General features: G+C 41.3%; 1 protein-coding gene across 1 annotated transcript in view; it reads left to right on the plus strand.

Annotated features, from left to right (window-relative positions):
* nrxn3a (neurexin 3a) overlaps positions 1-15,431 on the plus strand; it is a 221,435-nt gene that overhangs the window by 167,721 nt on the left and 38,283 nt on the right. The window contains exon 18 of the mRNA XM_026306642.1: positions 4,887-5,006. Within this exon, the coding sequence (XP_026162427.1) occupies positions 4,887-5,006 (120 nt within the window). The remainder of the gene's footprint in view (positions 1-4,886; positions 5,007-15,431) is intronic.

Below are 15,431 nucleotides of genomic sequence, written 5' to 3' on the forward strand. Positions count from 1 at the left end.
GGAGCTTTATGACAATTTAAGCATTGCCTTGCATTTCAGTTCAGCTGAAAGGACTATGTAGATTTTTTAATATGCAAGACAGTGGACAAAAGGAAGACTCTTCCTCAAAGTAAAGCCAAGGCCTTTAATGTCTTATAGCTAAAAGGATTCTGTGTCATTTTGAAGACAGGGAACACTTTTTTTTGGACACTTAAAAAAAAAAAAGATTTTTTATGTCTTATACCAAATTACAGACAATTTTGTGTGCTGTTCAAAGTACCATAAATCCAGTTCTCCCCCTTTAGGAGAATTTTATTAACATTAGTTCATAAATCAACGAATCTGGAGGCTGCTGGGATTATTCTCTTCATGTAAAGAGATGTAGGTCAATGTATTAATGGCGCCCAAATAAAGTTATTAAAGCAATTATTTTACAACATCTGTTATATGTGCCTTGGACCTTGGGGACCTCAATAGTGGGTATGACCATGCACATAGCTTTGAGAAACCCCAGCAACAGATAGCCTACATAAAAACATGTAGCTCGATCGGGAATGGTGTGTTACGACATTCAGTGGTGTTTCGAGTTACCATGGTGATGTAAATTGCGAACAATTTCCCCATCGAAATGAATGGAAAATCGGCGTGGAATGTGCTCAGACCACCTAATTTTTGGAGCCACTCTGTGGTGCCATACTTCAACATAGAGAAATGATTTAAACCTTAAACAGGTCAGAAAACTTTTGACTTTTTTGTCAGTAATTCAATTTGTGTGCTACTGTTTTCAATTATGTTTTGTGCTTTTTATGTGTGTATTGCACAGAATGTTCAGTGCTAGAGTAAGTAACATGACCTTCACTCTAACATCCAACGCTGAGAATTTTCTGAAAATAAATAAATAAAATTTCACTCAGGCTATGTCCCAATTGCAGGGACCGCATCCTTTAATGGCTGTGAATATACCAGCTATAATTGCTGAATCAGGGGATGGTATGGGCTGGAACAACTGGAAACACAAACAGGAAATTCTCCATAAATTCATTTTGCTTCAGCCCATAGTTTGGCCTAGTTTACAGTCTTCCCTTGCTGCAGCAGAAATGTCCTATTCCAATAACCCACTGTCAAACATGTCAAACATAAAGGGAAACTCCTTACAAGGCTGTTGTATCCTAAATACCACACATATCTGTGTATTCTCTTCCTGCGTTTTTTTTTTTTAGCACAGTACCACATAAAACACTATCTTAAGAAAACAGAGTATCTATTCTATGGAAGTAGTCTATGGCCTGACAGAGATTTAAAACATGTAGGCACATGTTAACAATGCAAAATCAAATCACAGCATCCCAATAGCAACAAGAACAGGAAAAAGAACAACTATAAGTGAGGAGGAGTAGCTAAAGGTGTCCAATTATAGCCCATCGGGTGACAAAGTCTCTGTAGTTAGCTGGCCGACTAATCTGGCATCCACAGCGGGACATGACCAGCAGGGGCACATGAGGTGGTGAGTTGGCTGTATTAAAGTCTATGGTGGCAACAGGTGAGGAGGGGGAAGAGGGGCATGGGCTGGGACATGGTGGAATAGTGTTCTGATGAGCAGCTCTAGATGAAACAGACAGAGGCTGCTTCCCAGCAGTGGCAGGAACAAGTGGAGGAGAAAAGGGGCTGGAGTCACTGATCTGCCTTACATGAGTTGGCAAAGTTGCCGGATTTTCAGCAGTAGGAGATGGTAAAGTCCCTATGTAGGCCTTTAGTCTGTTATGGTGAACGATGCATGTACGTGAGCAGACGTTTCCAGGGCTACAGTTCAACATGACATCAAGTGGCAAATTTGGTTCTCTGCCATGAACAAGAAAGAAACGGGAAAATCCGGTGCTTGAATGAACACTTGGGTGGTAGGTGAGCTCAGCTTGTGGCAAGTACTTATCCCATTCACCTCCAGTGTGTGATGTGTACTCAGCAAATTGGTCTTTCAGAGTGCTGTTCAGTCTCTCCACACATGCCGTCCGACTGTGCATGATATGGAGATGCTCATATTTTGCTGATGCCTAGTACGATGCAGAGACATTTAATCAGATCTGATTCAAACTGTCGGCTTTGATCCGTGTGAATTGACTGGAATTAACAAGCCATGTTGTCCATTGTAGTCCTCAAAGATGCACTTTGCCACAGTCATTGCGTGCTGGTCTTTCTGTGGGAAGAGGTTAACAGAGTGTGAAATAGTCCATTATGACTAAAACATAACTGTTGCCTTGTGTGGTGACAGGTAACTCTGATGTCTGCAGCAATCTTCTAAAATGGTCTCTCTGCTTGGATTGGCTGTAATGGGGCTCTTTCATGTGGACTGGGAGAACCTCGTGTTTAACATGGCAAGCACTCTTACACTCTTAACTTTGTTGTTCCTTCAACTTTTCCAAGTGCATTGACAGTGTGTGATGGATTTCAGTGAAGTGGGACAGTATTGTCATACCTATCACTGCCAACACGGGTAATTCTGTCCATGGAGGTGATAGTAGAGATGACACACTGAACAGCTTTGGTCTCAGTTTCAGTGTTGGGGCATCTGGACACGTAATCCACATTGGCATGTTGTTTACCTTCACGATGCAAGATGTCGTAGTCATATACAGTATCTCACAGAAGTGAGTACACCCCTCACATTTTTGTAAATAATTTATTTTATCTTTTCATGTGACAACACTGAAGAAATGACCCTTTGCTACAATATAAAGTAGTGAGTGTACAGCTTGTATAACAATATAAGTTTGCTGTCCCCTCAAAATAACTCAACACACAGCCATTAATGTCTAAACCAATAGCAACAAAAGTGAGTACACCCCTAAGTGAAAATGTCCAAATTGGGCTCAAAGTTTCAATATTTTGTGTGAGCACCATTATTTTCCAGCACTGCCATTACCCTCTTGGGCATGGAGTTCACCAGAGCTTCACAGGTTGCCACTGGAATCCTCTTCCACTCCTCCATGATGACATCACGTAGCTGGTGGATGTTAGAGACCTTGTGCTCCTCCACCTTCCGTTTGAGGATGCCCCACAGATGCTCAATAGGGTTTAGGTCTGGAGACATGCTTGGCCAGTCCATCACCTTTACCCTCAGCTTCTTTAGCAAGGCAGTGGTCATCTTGGAGGTGTGTTTGGGGTCCTTATAATGCTGGAATACTGCCCTGTGGCCCAGTCTCCGAAGGGAGGGGATCATGCTCTGCTTCAGTATGTCACAGTACATGTTGGCATTCATGGTTCCCTCAATGAACTGTAGCTCCCCACCCGGCAGCACTCATGCAGCCCCAGACCATGACACTCCCACCACCATGCTTGACTGTAGGCAAGACACACTTTTCTTTGTACTCCTCACCTGGTTGCCGCCAGACACGTTTGAGACCATCTGAACCAAATAAGTTTATCTTGGTCTCATCAGACCACAGGACACGGTTCCAGTAATCCATGTCCTTAATCTGCTTGTCTTCAGCAAACTGTTTGCGGGCTTTCTTGTGCATCATCTTTAGAAGAGGTTTCCTTCTGGGGCAACGGCCATGCAGACCAATTTGATGCAGTGTGCGGCGTATGGTCTGAGCACTGACAGGCTGACCCCTTACCCCTTGAACCTCTGCAGCAATGCTGGCAGCACTCATACGTCTATTTCCCAAAGACAACCTCTGGATATGACGTTGAGCACGTGCACTCAACTTCTTTGGTCGACCATGGCGAAGCCTGTTCTGAGTGGAACCTATAACACCAGAAAAAGACGCCAGATTTGTCGCTATTCGCTTTTAAAAAAATGTGTCGCTAGAGGGGTCTGAATACTCGCTAAATATAGCGACAAAGTCGCTAAGTTGGCAACACTGTTTATGCGGTAAAAATCAGCCAAACTCGCCAAAAGTTCGTGTGATATAGTGCAGCATAACAGGATTCGATCCCGGCTGAGATCACCTTTTTAAATTTTTGAGATGAGATATAATCTCACAGGTATTGCAAGTGGCAATAACAGCATGCTTTCATCAATCACAGGCATTCTCCTCAGGAAATGCACATTCTAGTGTACTATTACAATGCTGCACTAGGCAAAGGTGATCTATTTAAGACATATTTTAGTTTGTTTACTTGATCAGTTTGTTAAATAAAACGTGAAAACAACACCAAGTTTTATTTAAAAAGCCATAGAAAAACATTTTTAACTTTAATGAAAACATTTAGGTTTCAGTGCAGGCAATTTTTTCTTAAGGCACTGCGGAGCTCTTCAATTGTCAAGCAAATACACTGAATTAGTAACTAATGTACTTACAGTGTACACTATGCAAATATATTATCTAGGAAAATACAAGTATTGGACTGGGAATCAGTATCAACAGATACTCAATATTAAATGACCATCTCAGGATTGAGAGGCAAAAACCTGGAGTAGGGCATACCTACTTAATATAGTAGTATGTTATGTAAACTGTGCCCTAGTATAGTAATGCCATCAAAATTATGCACGCAGTATATCATGAAAATACTGCCTTAATATAATCTATCATGAACATTATGCCTAACTATAGTATGTGGTGAATATAATGCCTTATTATTACATGACATGAAATTAATGCCTTAGTATAGCATGACATGAAAATTAAGACTTATTATAGTATATAGACACTGATGAAATTTATACCTTAGTATAGTATGTCATGTAAAATATGCTTTAGTATAGTATGACATGCAAATTATGACTTATAATATGTGATGAAAATGATTATTATATAAGTTGAAAGTGTCTTCATATATGTTATTTTATGAAAATGTTAAACCTCCAATAAGTTTGTGTGTTTGTGTTTGTTTGTATGTGTATGCGTGTGTTTGTTTGGGTGGGTGGGTGTCTGGATGTGTTTGTGGGAATGGCTGAACTTCCACAGGTCCCAGCACCACCTGTCAGGAAGACTCATGTGCTAACATGGGCATTTGTATTCAGCAGTGGGAGAACTACACCTGTGACTGCTCCATGACCTCCTACACTGGCACACAGTGTAATGATCGTGAGTACTGATGTCCCTTTTAAAATATCTAATGTTACATGTGAGTGGTTAAAACTGTTACAGTGTCATTCACACTAATAATGAAATGATAGGAAGGTGAGATTGTTAATGTGATATGATAAGTGTTGGCTGTTTTACACAGCTGAATGAAAGTTTCATCTGTGTAAACCTCATCAGTGGCTGGTGACAGTAAATATACAGTGGGTTTGCATTATGTGCTCCTTTTAACACATTTGTAAGCTGATTGGATTATAAAGACACTAGAGGGCAGAACATTACCATATGCACAGACAGTAACTGCAGATCAGCAATATACAGCTCCAGGACCAGGGACACCTGCAGAAGGTACAGAGAGAGATAGATGACAGAGAGAGAGGGAGAGAGCACAAAGTTAGTGACATTCAATGGTGGAATATACATGTGAGGGGTTAGGAGAGGCTAGGATATTGGAACTCAGTGCGCCGATGGTTCTCAGGCAGTCTAGGCCTATAGCAGCATAACTAAGGGATGGTTCAGGGTTACCTGAAGCCAGCCCTAACTATACGCTTTGTTAAAGAGGAAGGTTTTAAGTCTAGCCTTAAAAGTAGAGAGTGTCTGCCTCCTGAACCCAGACTGGGTGCTGGTTCCACAGGAGAGGAGCTTGATAGCTAAAGGCTCTGCCTCCCATTCTATTTTTGGAAACTCTGGGAACCACAAGTAGATCTTCACTCCGAGAGCGAAGTGCTCTATTGGGATAATATGGTACTATGAAGTCTTTAAGGTATGAAGGAGCTTGATCATGAAGGGATTTGTATGTGAGAAGAAAGATTTTAAATTCTATTCGTTTACAGGGAGCCAATGAAGAGAAGCTAATATAAGAGAAATATGATCTCTCCTGCTAGTTCCTGTCAGGTCTCTGGCTGCAGCATTCTGGATTAACTGGAGGCTTTTTATGGCGATACTGGGACATCCAGATAGCAATGAGTTACAGTAATCTAGCCTTGAGGTAACAAACTAGTTTTTCTGCGTCATTTTGAGACAGGATGTTGCTAATTTTGGCAATGTTGCGCAGGTGAAAGAAGGCAGTTGTAGAGATTTGTTTTATGTGTGAGTTAAAGGACATGCCCTGGTCAAAAACAACTCCAAGGTTTTTCACAGTAGTGCTGGAGGCCAGGGCTATGCCATCTAAAGTAGCTATAATTTTAATACAAATACACCAAATACAATAACTTCTGTTTTCTCTGAATTTAAAAGTGGAAAGTTACTGGTCATCCAGGCCTTTTTATCAGTTAGACATGCTTGAAGTCTAGCTAACTGGTTTGTGTTATCAGATTTCATAGATAGGTACAGCTGAGTATCATCTGCATAGCAGTGGTAATTAACAGAATGCTTCCTAATAACATTGCATAAAGGAAGCATGTGCAAGGTGAACAGAATCGGTCGTAGCACAGAACCTTGTGGAACTCCATAACTAACTTTTGTGCGCGTGGAAGGTTCATCATGGACATGAATAAAATGGAATCTGTCTGATAAATAAGATTGGAACCATTTTAACGCTGTTCCTCTGATACCAATCACATGCTCCAGTCTGTAATAAGATGCTGAGGTCGATAGTGTCAAATGCAGCACTAAGGTCTAGCAGGACAAGTATAGAAACAAGTCCATTATCTGAGGCTAAGAGAATATCGGTGGCTTCTGGTGACTTTTAACAGTGCTGTTTCTGTACTATGATGTGCTCTAAATCCTGATTGAAAATCTTTAAATAGTTCATTTCTGTGTAAGTGGTCACATAGCTGCTTAGCGACAACTTTTTCAAGGATTTTAGAAATAAATGGTAGGTTGGATATTGGTCTATAATTAACCAAGACTCCTGGATCAAGACTAGGCTTTTTGAGTAGTGGTTTGATTACTGCAGTCTTAAAGGCCTTTGGTATGTAGCCTTATACAAGAGATAAATTTACCAAGTCTAATAAAGATGAGTTAATTAATGGTAGGAAACATCTGATGAATTTTATCCCTAATAGTTATGATTTTATCCATCGATCCATCTTCTATACCCGCTTTTCCTGGCTCAGGGTCACGGGGATCTGCTGGAGCCTATCCCAGCTCTCTCTCGGGTGGAAGGCAGGGGTACACCCTGGACAGGTCACCAGTCCATCGCAGGGCCACATATAGACACACAAAGACAGACAACCTCACACACTCACACTCACTCCTACTGGCAATTTTAGAGTCACCAATCCACCTAACATGCATGTTTTTGGACTGTGGGAGGAAACCAGAGTACCCGGAGTAAACCCACGCAAGCACAGGGAGAACATGCAAACTCCACACAGAAAGGCCGGGATGCGAACCCACGATAGTTATGATTTTATTTGCAAAGAAATTCATGAAGTCATCACTGCTGAGACCGATGGAACACTGGGCTCAACAGAGCTGTGACTTTTTGTCAGCCTGGCTACTGTGCTGAAAAGAAACCTGGGATTGTTCTTATTTTCCTCTATTAGTGATGAATAGTATGCAGTTCTGGCTTTACGGAGAGCTTTTTTATATGTTAATAGACTGTTTTTCCAGGCTAGATAAAATTCTTCTAAATTTGTGGAACGCCACTTCCTTTCCAGCCTTTGTGATGCCAAGGAGTCTGTACCATGGGGCTAATCTCCTCTGGTTCACTAACTTCTTTTTCAGAGGGGCCACAGTATCAAGCGTTTCACACAGTGAGGCTACAGCACCGTCAACAATATGATCAATTTGGTAGGGAGTGGGATTGAGGCAGCTGCCCTCCACTGTGTTGGCACATGGCATAGATGTAAATAAAGATGGAATCATTTTCTTAAATTTATTAACAGCGTTGTCAGATAAACATCTGCTGTAGTGGAATTTTCTTCCAAATACTGCATGATCCATTATCTTAAATTCAAAAGTTATTAAAGAATGATCTGACAAAAGCAGATTTTGGGGAAAAACTATTAAATGTTCAATTTCGATGCCATAGGTCGGAATAAGATCAAGGGTGTGATTGAAACAGTGGGTAGTTTTATTAACATTTTGAGTGAAACCAATTGAATCTAATATTGAATTAAATGCTGTGCTGAGACTTTTATTTTCAACATCTACATGAATGTTAAAATAATATCCTCCTTCTGCTGTCTGTTCACCACTACTATATCCGGTTGATTAGCCATCACCAGTTTGTCCATCTGTGTCTGGAAGTCCCACAGGATCTTAGCTTGGTCATTCTCCACCACCTGTGGAGGTGTATCCCATTTTGACCTTGTGACTCCAGCCCATACTTGGCACAGATGTTCCTGTACACTATGCCATTCTCTTGATTATGGTGTTCCATATATGCCCTGCCTGCTAGCGTCTTACAACCTGCTGTTATGTGCTGGATTGTCTCAGGTGCACAGCCTGCAACTGCGGTCCTGCCTGGTGTGGTAGGCTCCAGCCTCTATTGATGTTGTGCTGCTATGATTAGTGCCCCTGTCTTTCAGTCCAGCCTTTTCCAGCCATTGGTGGGACTTTTTGCCATTTCTTCTATTTGTCGGTGGTATATACCTTGCAGGGGTTTGTCCTACACAGTATGTACTGGGCTTCGGGGTTCTGTTGCCTGAGATATTCACTAAGTACTCCATCACTCTGGGCCATCTTCCTGATGTACTCATGGATATTTGATGTTTCATCTCGGATGGTGGGTCTGACGCTCACCAGTCCTCGGCCTCCTTCCTTCCTCTTAGTGTACAGTCTCAGGATGCTGGATTTGGGGTAAAATCCTCCATGCATTATGAGGAGCTTCTTTGTTTTGACATCAGTGGCCTCTCTCTCCTCTATTGGCCATGTTATTATGCCAGCAGGGTATCTGATCACCGGCAGGCCATAGGTGTTGATAGCTTTGACCTTGTTCCCATTTATTTGGCTTCTTAGGACTTGCCTTACTCTCTGTAGGTATTTGGCTGTAGCTGCTTTCCCTGTGGCTTCTTCTTGGTTCCCATTTGCCTGTGGGATTCCAAGACACTTGTAGCTTTCCTTCTGGCAGTTCAATTCCTTCAGTCTTTCCCTCTCTTTGTTATCAACAGACCACACTTATCCAGTCCAAATGACATTCTGATGTTGTTGCTTTAAATCCTGGTGGTATGGATCAGAATTGATGTCTCACTCACTCCTGGCGTACAGCTTGATGTCTTCCATATACAGAAGATGACTGATGGTTACTCCGTTTCGTAGTCGGTATCCAAAGCCAGCCTTATTGATGATCTGGCTGCCACACACCTATGCAGAAAAGCAGGGGGGACAGAGCAGAGCTTGAGGTTGGACAGAGCAGAGCTTGAGGTTGGCCACTAGGGTTGTTTTCCACAGTCCCACTGAGTTCCTTATGAAGGTTCTTAGAGTCCTGTTGATGTTGTATAGATCCAAGCATTCCAGGATCCATGTGTAAGGACATCCAGTCGTAGGCTTTCTTGTAGTCAATGCGCAGGTGGTGCACAGGTTGGTCTGTTTGGTTTTACAGTCTCGAGTGACTGCTTTATTTACCAGTAGTTGATGTTTTTCTCCCCTGGCGTTCTTACCCATTCCTTTCTGAGCCATGTATTGTGCCATTTGCTTACTCATCTTAGCTGCTTCTGTGTTGTGCAGAGACAGGTTATTGGGCAGTAGTTGGATGGGACTGCTGCCTTTTGGGGCTCCTTCAGGATCAGGACTGTCCTGCCTTCAGTTAGCCATTCAGGGTGAGTCCCATCCATTACCAGCTGGTTCATTTGAGCTGCCAGGCACTCATGGAGTGCAGTTAGCTTCTTTAGACAGTACGTGTGGATCATGTCAGGTCCTGGTGCTGTCCAGTTCTTCATGCTTGAGACCCTTTCTTGGATATCTGCCATTGTGATGGTTACTGGGTCCTGTTCAGGGAGGTTAATGTGGCCTGCTCTCAGTTCCACTAGCCACTGGGCACTGGTGTTATGTGATGCCTCCTTCTCCCATATGTTTTTCCAGTATTGCTGTCTCCAGCCTTGGTGAGTCTGCTCTCATGTTACTACCCTGCCACTGAGAGTACACTTTGGATGTTTCAGTGGAGAGCACCCTGTTTATTCTTCTTGCTTCTATTTCTCTGGTGTACCTCTTCAGGCATGTGGCCAGGACTGTGAGTTGTTGTTTGGCGGTCTCCAGGGCCTCTGGTATGGACAGCTTGTCGTACTTCTCACCCAACTCTTTCTTTATCCCACCTCTTTGCAGTTCTGAGAGTCAGCTAACTTCTCTCTGTGCGGCCCTTATTTTTGTCTCCAACCCTCCTTCTCCATGCAGGATACTGCTCCTTGGTGGTGTTTATCTTGTGGCCAAGCATCTCAAGGATCACTGTTGCCATGGTGTATATCAGCTTGTTGGTCTCAGTGATGGTCACAGTAGGGATTGTTCATAATGCTGCATTCACATCTTCTAATAGACTTTCAGAGGGTACTTCACTTAGTCTTGGTAGGTTCAGGGTGTCCAGCTTACTTATGATCTTCAATCTCAGGTCAGCTGCTCTTGTGTTGAGCTTGTGGGGGCTTATTATTGAGGCTTGGTACCTAATCCCAGGTGGGGAGGGCATTATTTCGCCCCTGACCTCTCGCCCTGGCTCCTTCTTTCACAGGCAACGAATGGTGCCCCCAGTGTAAGCATCTGTAATGCTGGTGCATGTCACATGCCACATGAAAACTGTACTCTGCAAGCATCTTTAAATACTTCCTCTAGAACATACACTTGAGCCCAGGAATATTAAAAGTTACACACAGAATTTTTGTTTGTGAGTGTCACTGGAATAGCTTAGATTTAAGCATAATTCTAAAAGTCCTAGTAAAAGAGACAGTGTCAGGTCTGGATCACATCGTTCATATTGCTTTCCAATCAACCTCCTCCAATTCAAAGCTTCTGTGAGAACATGTTCACACTTGCATACACACAGTCCATTTCTCAAGTCCTGTATGCTCACATACAGACAGCCAGCCACACTTAGATCTTCCTTTGAAACAGGCAGTTGTCAGTCTGTGTCCCAGATGGGATATGTGTGGCAGTTAGCCACAAGGCAGGTATTCACTCCATCCATCTTTGCTACAAACTGCATAATAGAAACTGATTTTAGTTCTTAGTGCAAATGTTTGCTTAGTTTGCCTTCCTATCCAATTGTTTATCAATAAACAATGTTTACGACAAACCTACAGTCTAGATATCATCCTTTGGATATCAAGTCACTGTTATACTAGTTACCATCCAGGTTTATTTAATTAACTGAACCAATGAAAAACTAATTAGCAGGCTCAGTACACATTTGAAGGGTGGGGAGAAGAAAGCCTGTTCAACTGTCAGCAAAATGAAAAAGTTCACTTTATACCTACTTTATATGTTTTATCATTACGGTAGTAGTGGTTGCACTGTAGGTTTGAGGTATGTATAACCCTAGAACACATAGTCAGAGGACAAACCAGTTCATCACAGGGAGAGTAATTTTCAGCTCCATTATTTTTTTTTTAGGAATTTTCCATTAATGATTAGCTAATTTTTCAAAAATTTTATAGTGCTTTTATATGTCCCCCGTGATGCCTTGTTTTGTTTGTTTTATGAGACACTGTATAGGGGAAAACAAAAGAAGAATAGCTATTTATAATTATATTATATATACACATGAGAATTTTTTTTCTATCAGGTATATTAGGCTAAGAATGTGCCCGTTGTTAGTGATGGTGCTACTAAATGTTATGTTGAGACAATTTCCAGTCTGACATGGTACTGCCATCTACTGCAGTGATTTCCTGGTTAGCCTCTGCTCAGCAGCCAATGGTAGAAAGGAGTCATATTAGAGCTGGATCTTTCTTTGAGTCAGAGCTTATTGTACATTCTTCCAGAGTCTGTCACAGAGTTTATGATGAGACTGTGTCATGAGTTGGGTTTTCTTAGTTCCTTGGACTCTTGTTTTGGTTAGTTTCCTGTTTTTCACCTATGTTGATGGTAGGTAGCTTTGTGTCTCGGTTGGTCATTAGTATGATTACGTTCACCTGTGTTAATTAGTCTTCGGTTCTGTCAATATTTACCCCGTGTTTCCTTTGTTCTCTGTTGGAGCATTGATGATAAACTGATGCATGTTTGCAGCAGAAGGAGTTTTTATTTTGTGTCCGTTACACCAAGTGGCATTTCTGTTTCTGTCTGCCTGCCCATACGCCGAGTGGCGTTTTTGTTTGTACCTGTCTCCGCTTGTCCTCTGAGTCGCGGAGAAGATTTGTGTTGTTTTGCCTGAGCCCTGGACGATCCAGGGAAAATAAAACTCGTTCGTGTCCCGCACTTGGGTCCTCATCTCTCCTCCTTCAGCACCAACACCCTGCGGTTCATGACAGACTGACAAGATGAAATAGAGCAATAACAACGTGAACGACTTTCTATTTTAGACCAGCATCCACAGAAATATGGATTTAAATATGCCATTAGATAAAGGTGTCAGCAGAGTATTCTGGGGCCCACCCATGTGGCGCTGGATTGCAGTTATTTATTATTATTTTGTGTTGGGCTTTTTCAATAGGAAAAGATCCATCATTAGTATGCAGAAGGAAAGAGGAGTTGACATATATAACATATATAGTTCAAAATTATCCCATGTCACACAAACACAAATCATTTACACACATAAAAATCAAAAATACAAGTATTACCAACTGAAATAAACAATCAACCATTTCATCAAAGTTTACAATTTAAGTGTTGCAACGCAAACCATTCATATACATCTCAGGATCGGTTTTTGAGCATTGATGACATAGCATAGTGTGTTTCTGTTTTGTCTTGTGAATAACATAAGAAGTCAGAGTTAACACATGACTTCTTGTAGCTACATGTGACATAAAAGAAAAATAAGAAATGTCTAGGCAAAAATCCTAGCCAAAACCAGTAAACCAGCTATTATTTCGATTGCCAGTTGGTGGCTATGGCTAAATGACATTTTACGTGTATATCATCATAATCATCAAAACTAATAATCTGCAAAGTCTGAGCCATTGCAAGCAGTTCATGCATACAATCATATCAAATCATGCAAAATATTGCACAGTGTAAATGGCAAAGTAATAGTTGCAGTCCATAGAGGTGTTCACCCTTGATGTGTTACAACAGTTATGGTTGTAATGTGTTGAATAGCAGTCCCTTGATGTGTGACATGAATTTGACATCACTACAGTGCACATTCCTGGAGTTATTGAATTTTTTCCGCTGTGGACCCTAAGCTCTCGCCTCAGTGCCGGCAGCTCATTCAGAACCATGTTGTGTGTAGGCCCGAAATATCAGTCATAAAAATGCGGTTGTAGTATGTTGTCTGTGTGAGGGAAATCACGTTACAGTGGTTTTTGTGTTTTAATATTGTTTCTTTTAAGATGTATTGAATCTGGAAGTTCGAATCTGTGAATATCTAGCTAACTTTACTGAGGTCGTCTGTATCTGTTTCTTGGGCTCAGTCATCTGTATATCTTCCTTTTGCTTTCTGTATCACTGTCTTTCTTTGTACCAACCTTTCATGTTGTAACTTGCCTCTCATCTGTCTGCACTATAGAGTCGCAATGTTTAACTCGCATGAAATTGGTCTGTGCATTTCCTCATACACTAAACCACTACCGTAACAACTATTAAATCTGCGCCAGTAAAAATAGGTTTTACAACATAACCTTGTGTTTTGGCTAAAGGTCCGGGTCCGTATGAGACAGCTTTTGGGACCGGACCCAAAGGAATGTGTTCATAGTCATAATAATCACTAACCTGTGAAGTTTTCCACAGTTTTCCTGAACTTATCAAGCAATGCATGATAAATTTATGACACATTTCATGCTTATTTGGTGAGATGTGTAAATTAATCGTAACGCCATTTCATCATATTTCAACATATCAAAACTGTTATGCTTTGACAGTCGACATAGCAATTTGACATCTGCAACATCTTGGCATCATATATACCAAATTTGATACATTTCTGATGTATGGTGTAGGAGGACTATGTTAAATTCCATTGTATGTGAAAATACACAAAATACCTCACTTCCTGTTTGGCGTGGCTTCTTCTTTTCCTTTCGGCTGCTCCCGTCAGGGGTCGCCACAGCGAATCATCTGCCTCCATTTAACCCTATCTTCTGGGCGTGACTATAGCAATGTATATGTAAAAAATGTTCATACTGAGGAGTTCCACACGTCTACCAAGTTTGGTGTATGTAGCTGAAACTACATGCCAAACACAAGACTCACTGACATAAGAGGGCCTCATGGAGTCCCTGGGCCACACCCATGGCTTAGACTTTGTCTGTGACTGCTCACTGTGTTTACTGTTTGCGTGTTCACTCTTGTGAACTAGTTCAAAAACAAACAACTAAATAAATAAATAAACAATCCTTACAGAAACAATTGGGCTTTGCACCTCCAGTGCACCTCTGGTGCTCGGGCCCTAAAAAAAGCACTGTATGTTTAGTAGGATTGTAATAAAACAGATTGTGTGGTTACTTGATATACTTGATATATCAGAGTGCTTCTAGTTGAAATGAGTAAGTGTTCATTGTTTTGGTGGCTTTCTGTAAAGCACAAGTGTAAGCATAGCCTCAAAAAAAATAACATAGTTTTACATTTCAGGATGAGTCTTACCTTGACCAAATGCAACTGAAAACATTTGTTGTGTAGAAAAGGGAATAACCTTTTAGTCTTACCCCAGAATCGGATCTGCTCTGATTTTTGTATGTCCAGATATGTCTCAAAAGATCGTCGGAAAATGTGTATACAGTCTAAAAAATTTTATGTCTAATAAAACCTTAAAGTCTCACGATTCAAATGACATAAAGCAATTTTGGATTGAATAATCACAGCGACTACAGTTTCTTAATATTTAAACAAAAGTACAAATACAGTACAATATGCTGTTCCTTACCTTTCTGTCGTGTTACTTCATATGTGTACTCAAACATGGAGTGTCGCATATCGTTTTGTTCGTTAGAATCCATAGAACAAAGTGCACCCATGTTTTAGTCCAAAAAGACGTAATATTGTACAGTAAATCCATAAATCCATCGTCCTCCTCATAATAAGCCGTAAACCACTTCGTTTTACGGCTGTTTTGTCCGTTTATTCAATAAAGTTTGACATAGCAAGCTTCTGTGAATCACATGAGGCCTCAATCAAACACGTTTGTGTGTTTCGCAGCGTCACTAACGGTAAAACCAATAGAATTCACATCCTCAGAGAAAATCCCAGTCAGGGGGCATATTCTAACTTCGATTGACAGGAGAATTAGCCAGTCAAATTGTTCGTAAATGGTGACTGACGCATCTTGTAGCCAATGATGAGACCTATCCAACAATATATGGGAAGTCGTGCCAGATGATGCAACAGTGGGCTTTAAATGGCCCCTCCTTACTGTAAATGTAGCCTTGACAACACTGGGCAAGCAGCGCTCGACGCTAG

This window comes from Mastacembelus armatus, chromosome 22 (genome assembly GCF_900324485.2).
Source record: "Mastacembelus armatus chromosome 22, fMasArm1.2, whole genome shotgun sequence".
Taxonomy (NCBI): domain Eukaryota; kingdom Metazoa; phylum Chordata; class Actinopteri; order Synbranchiformes; family Mastacembelidae; genus Mastacembelus; species Mastacembelus armatus.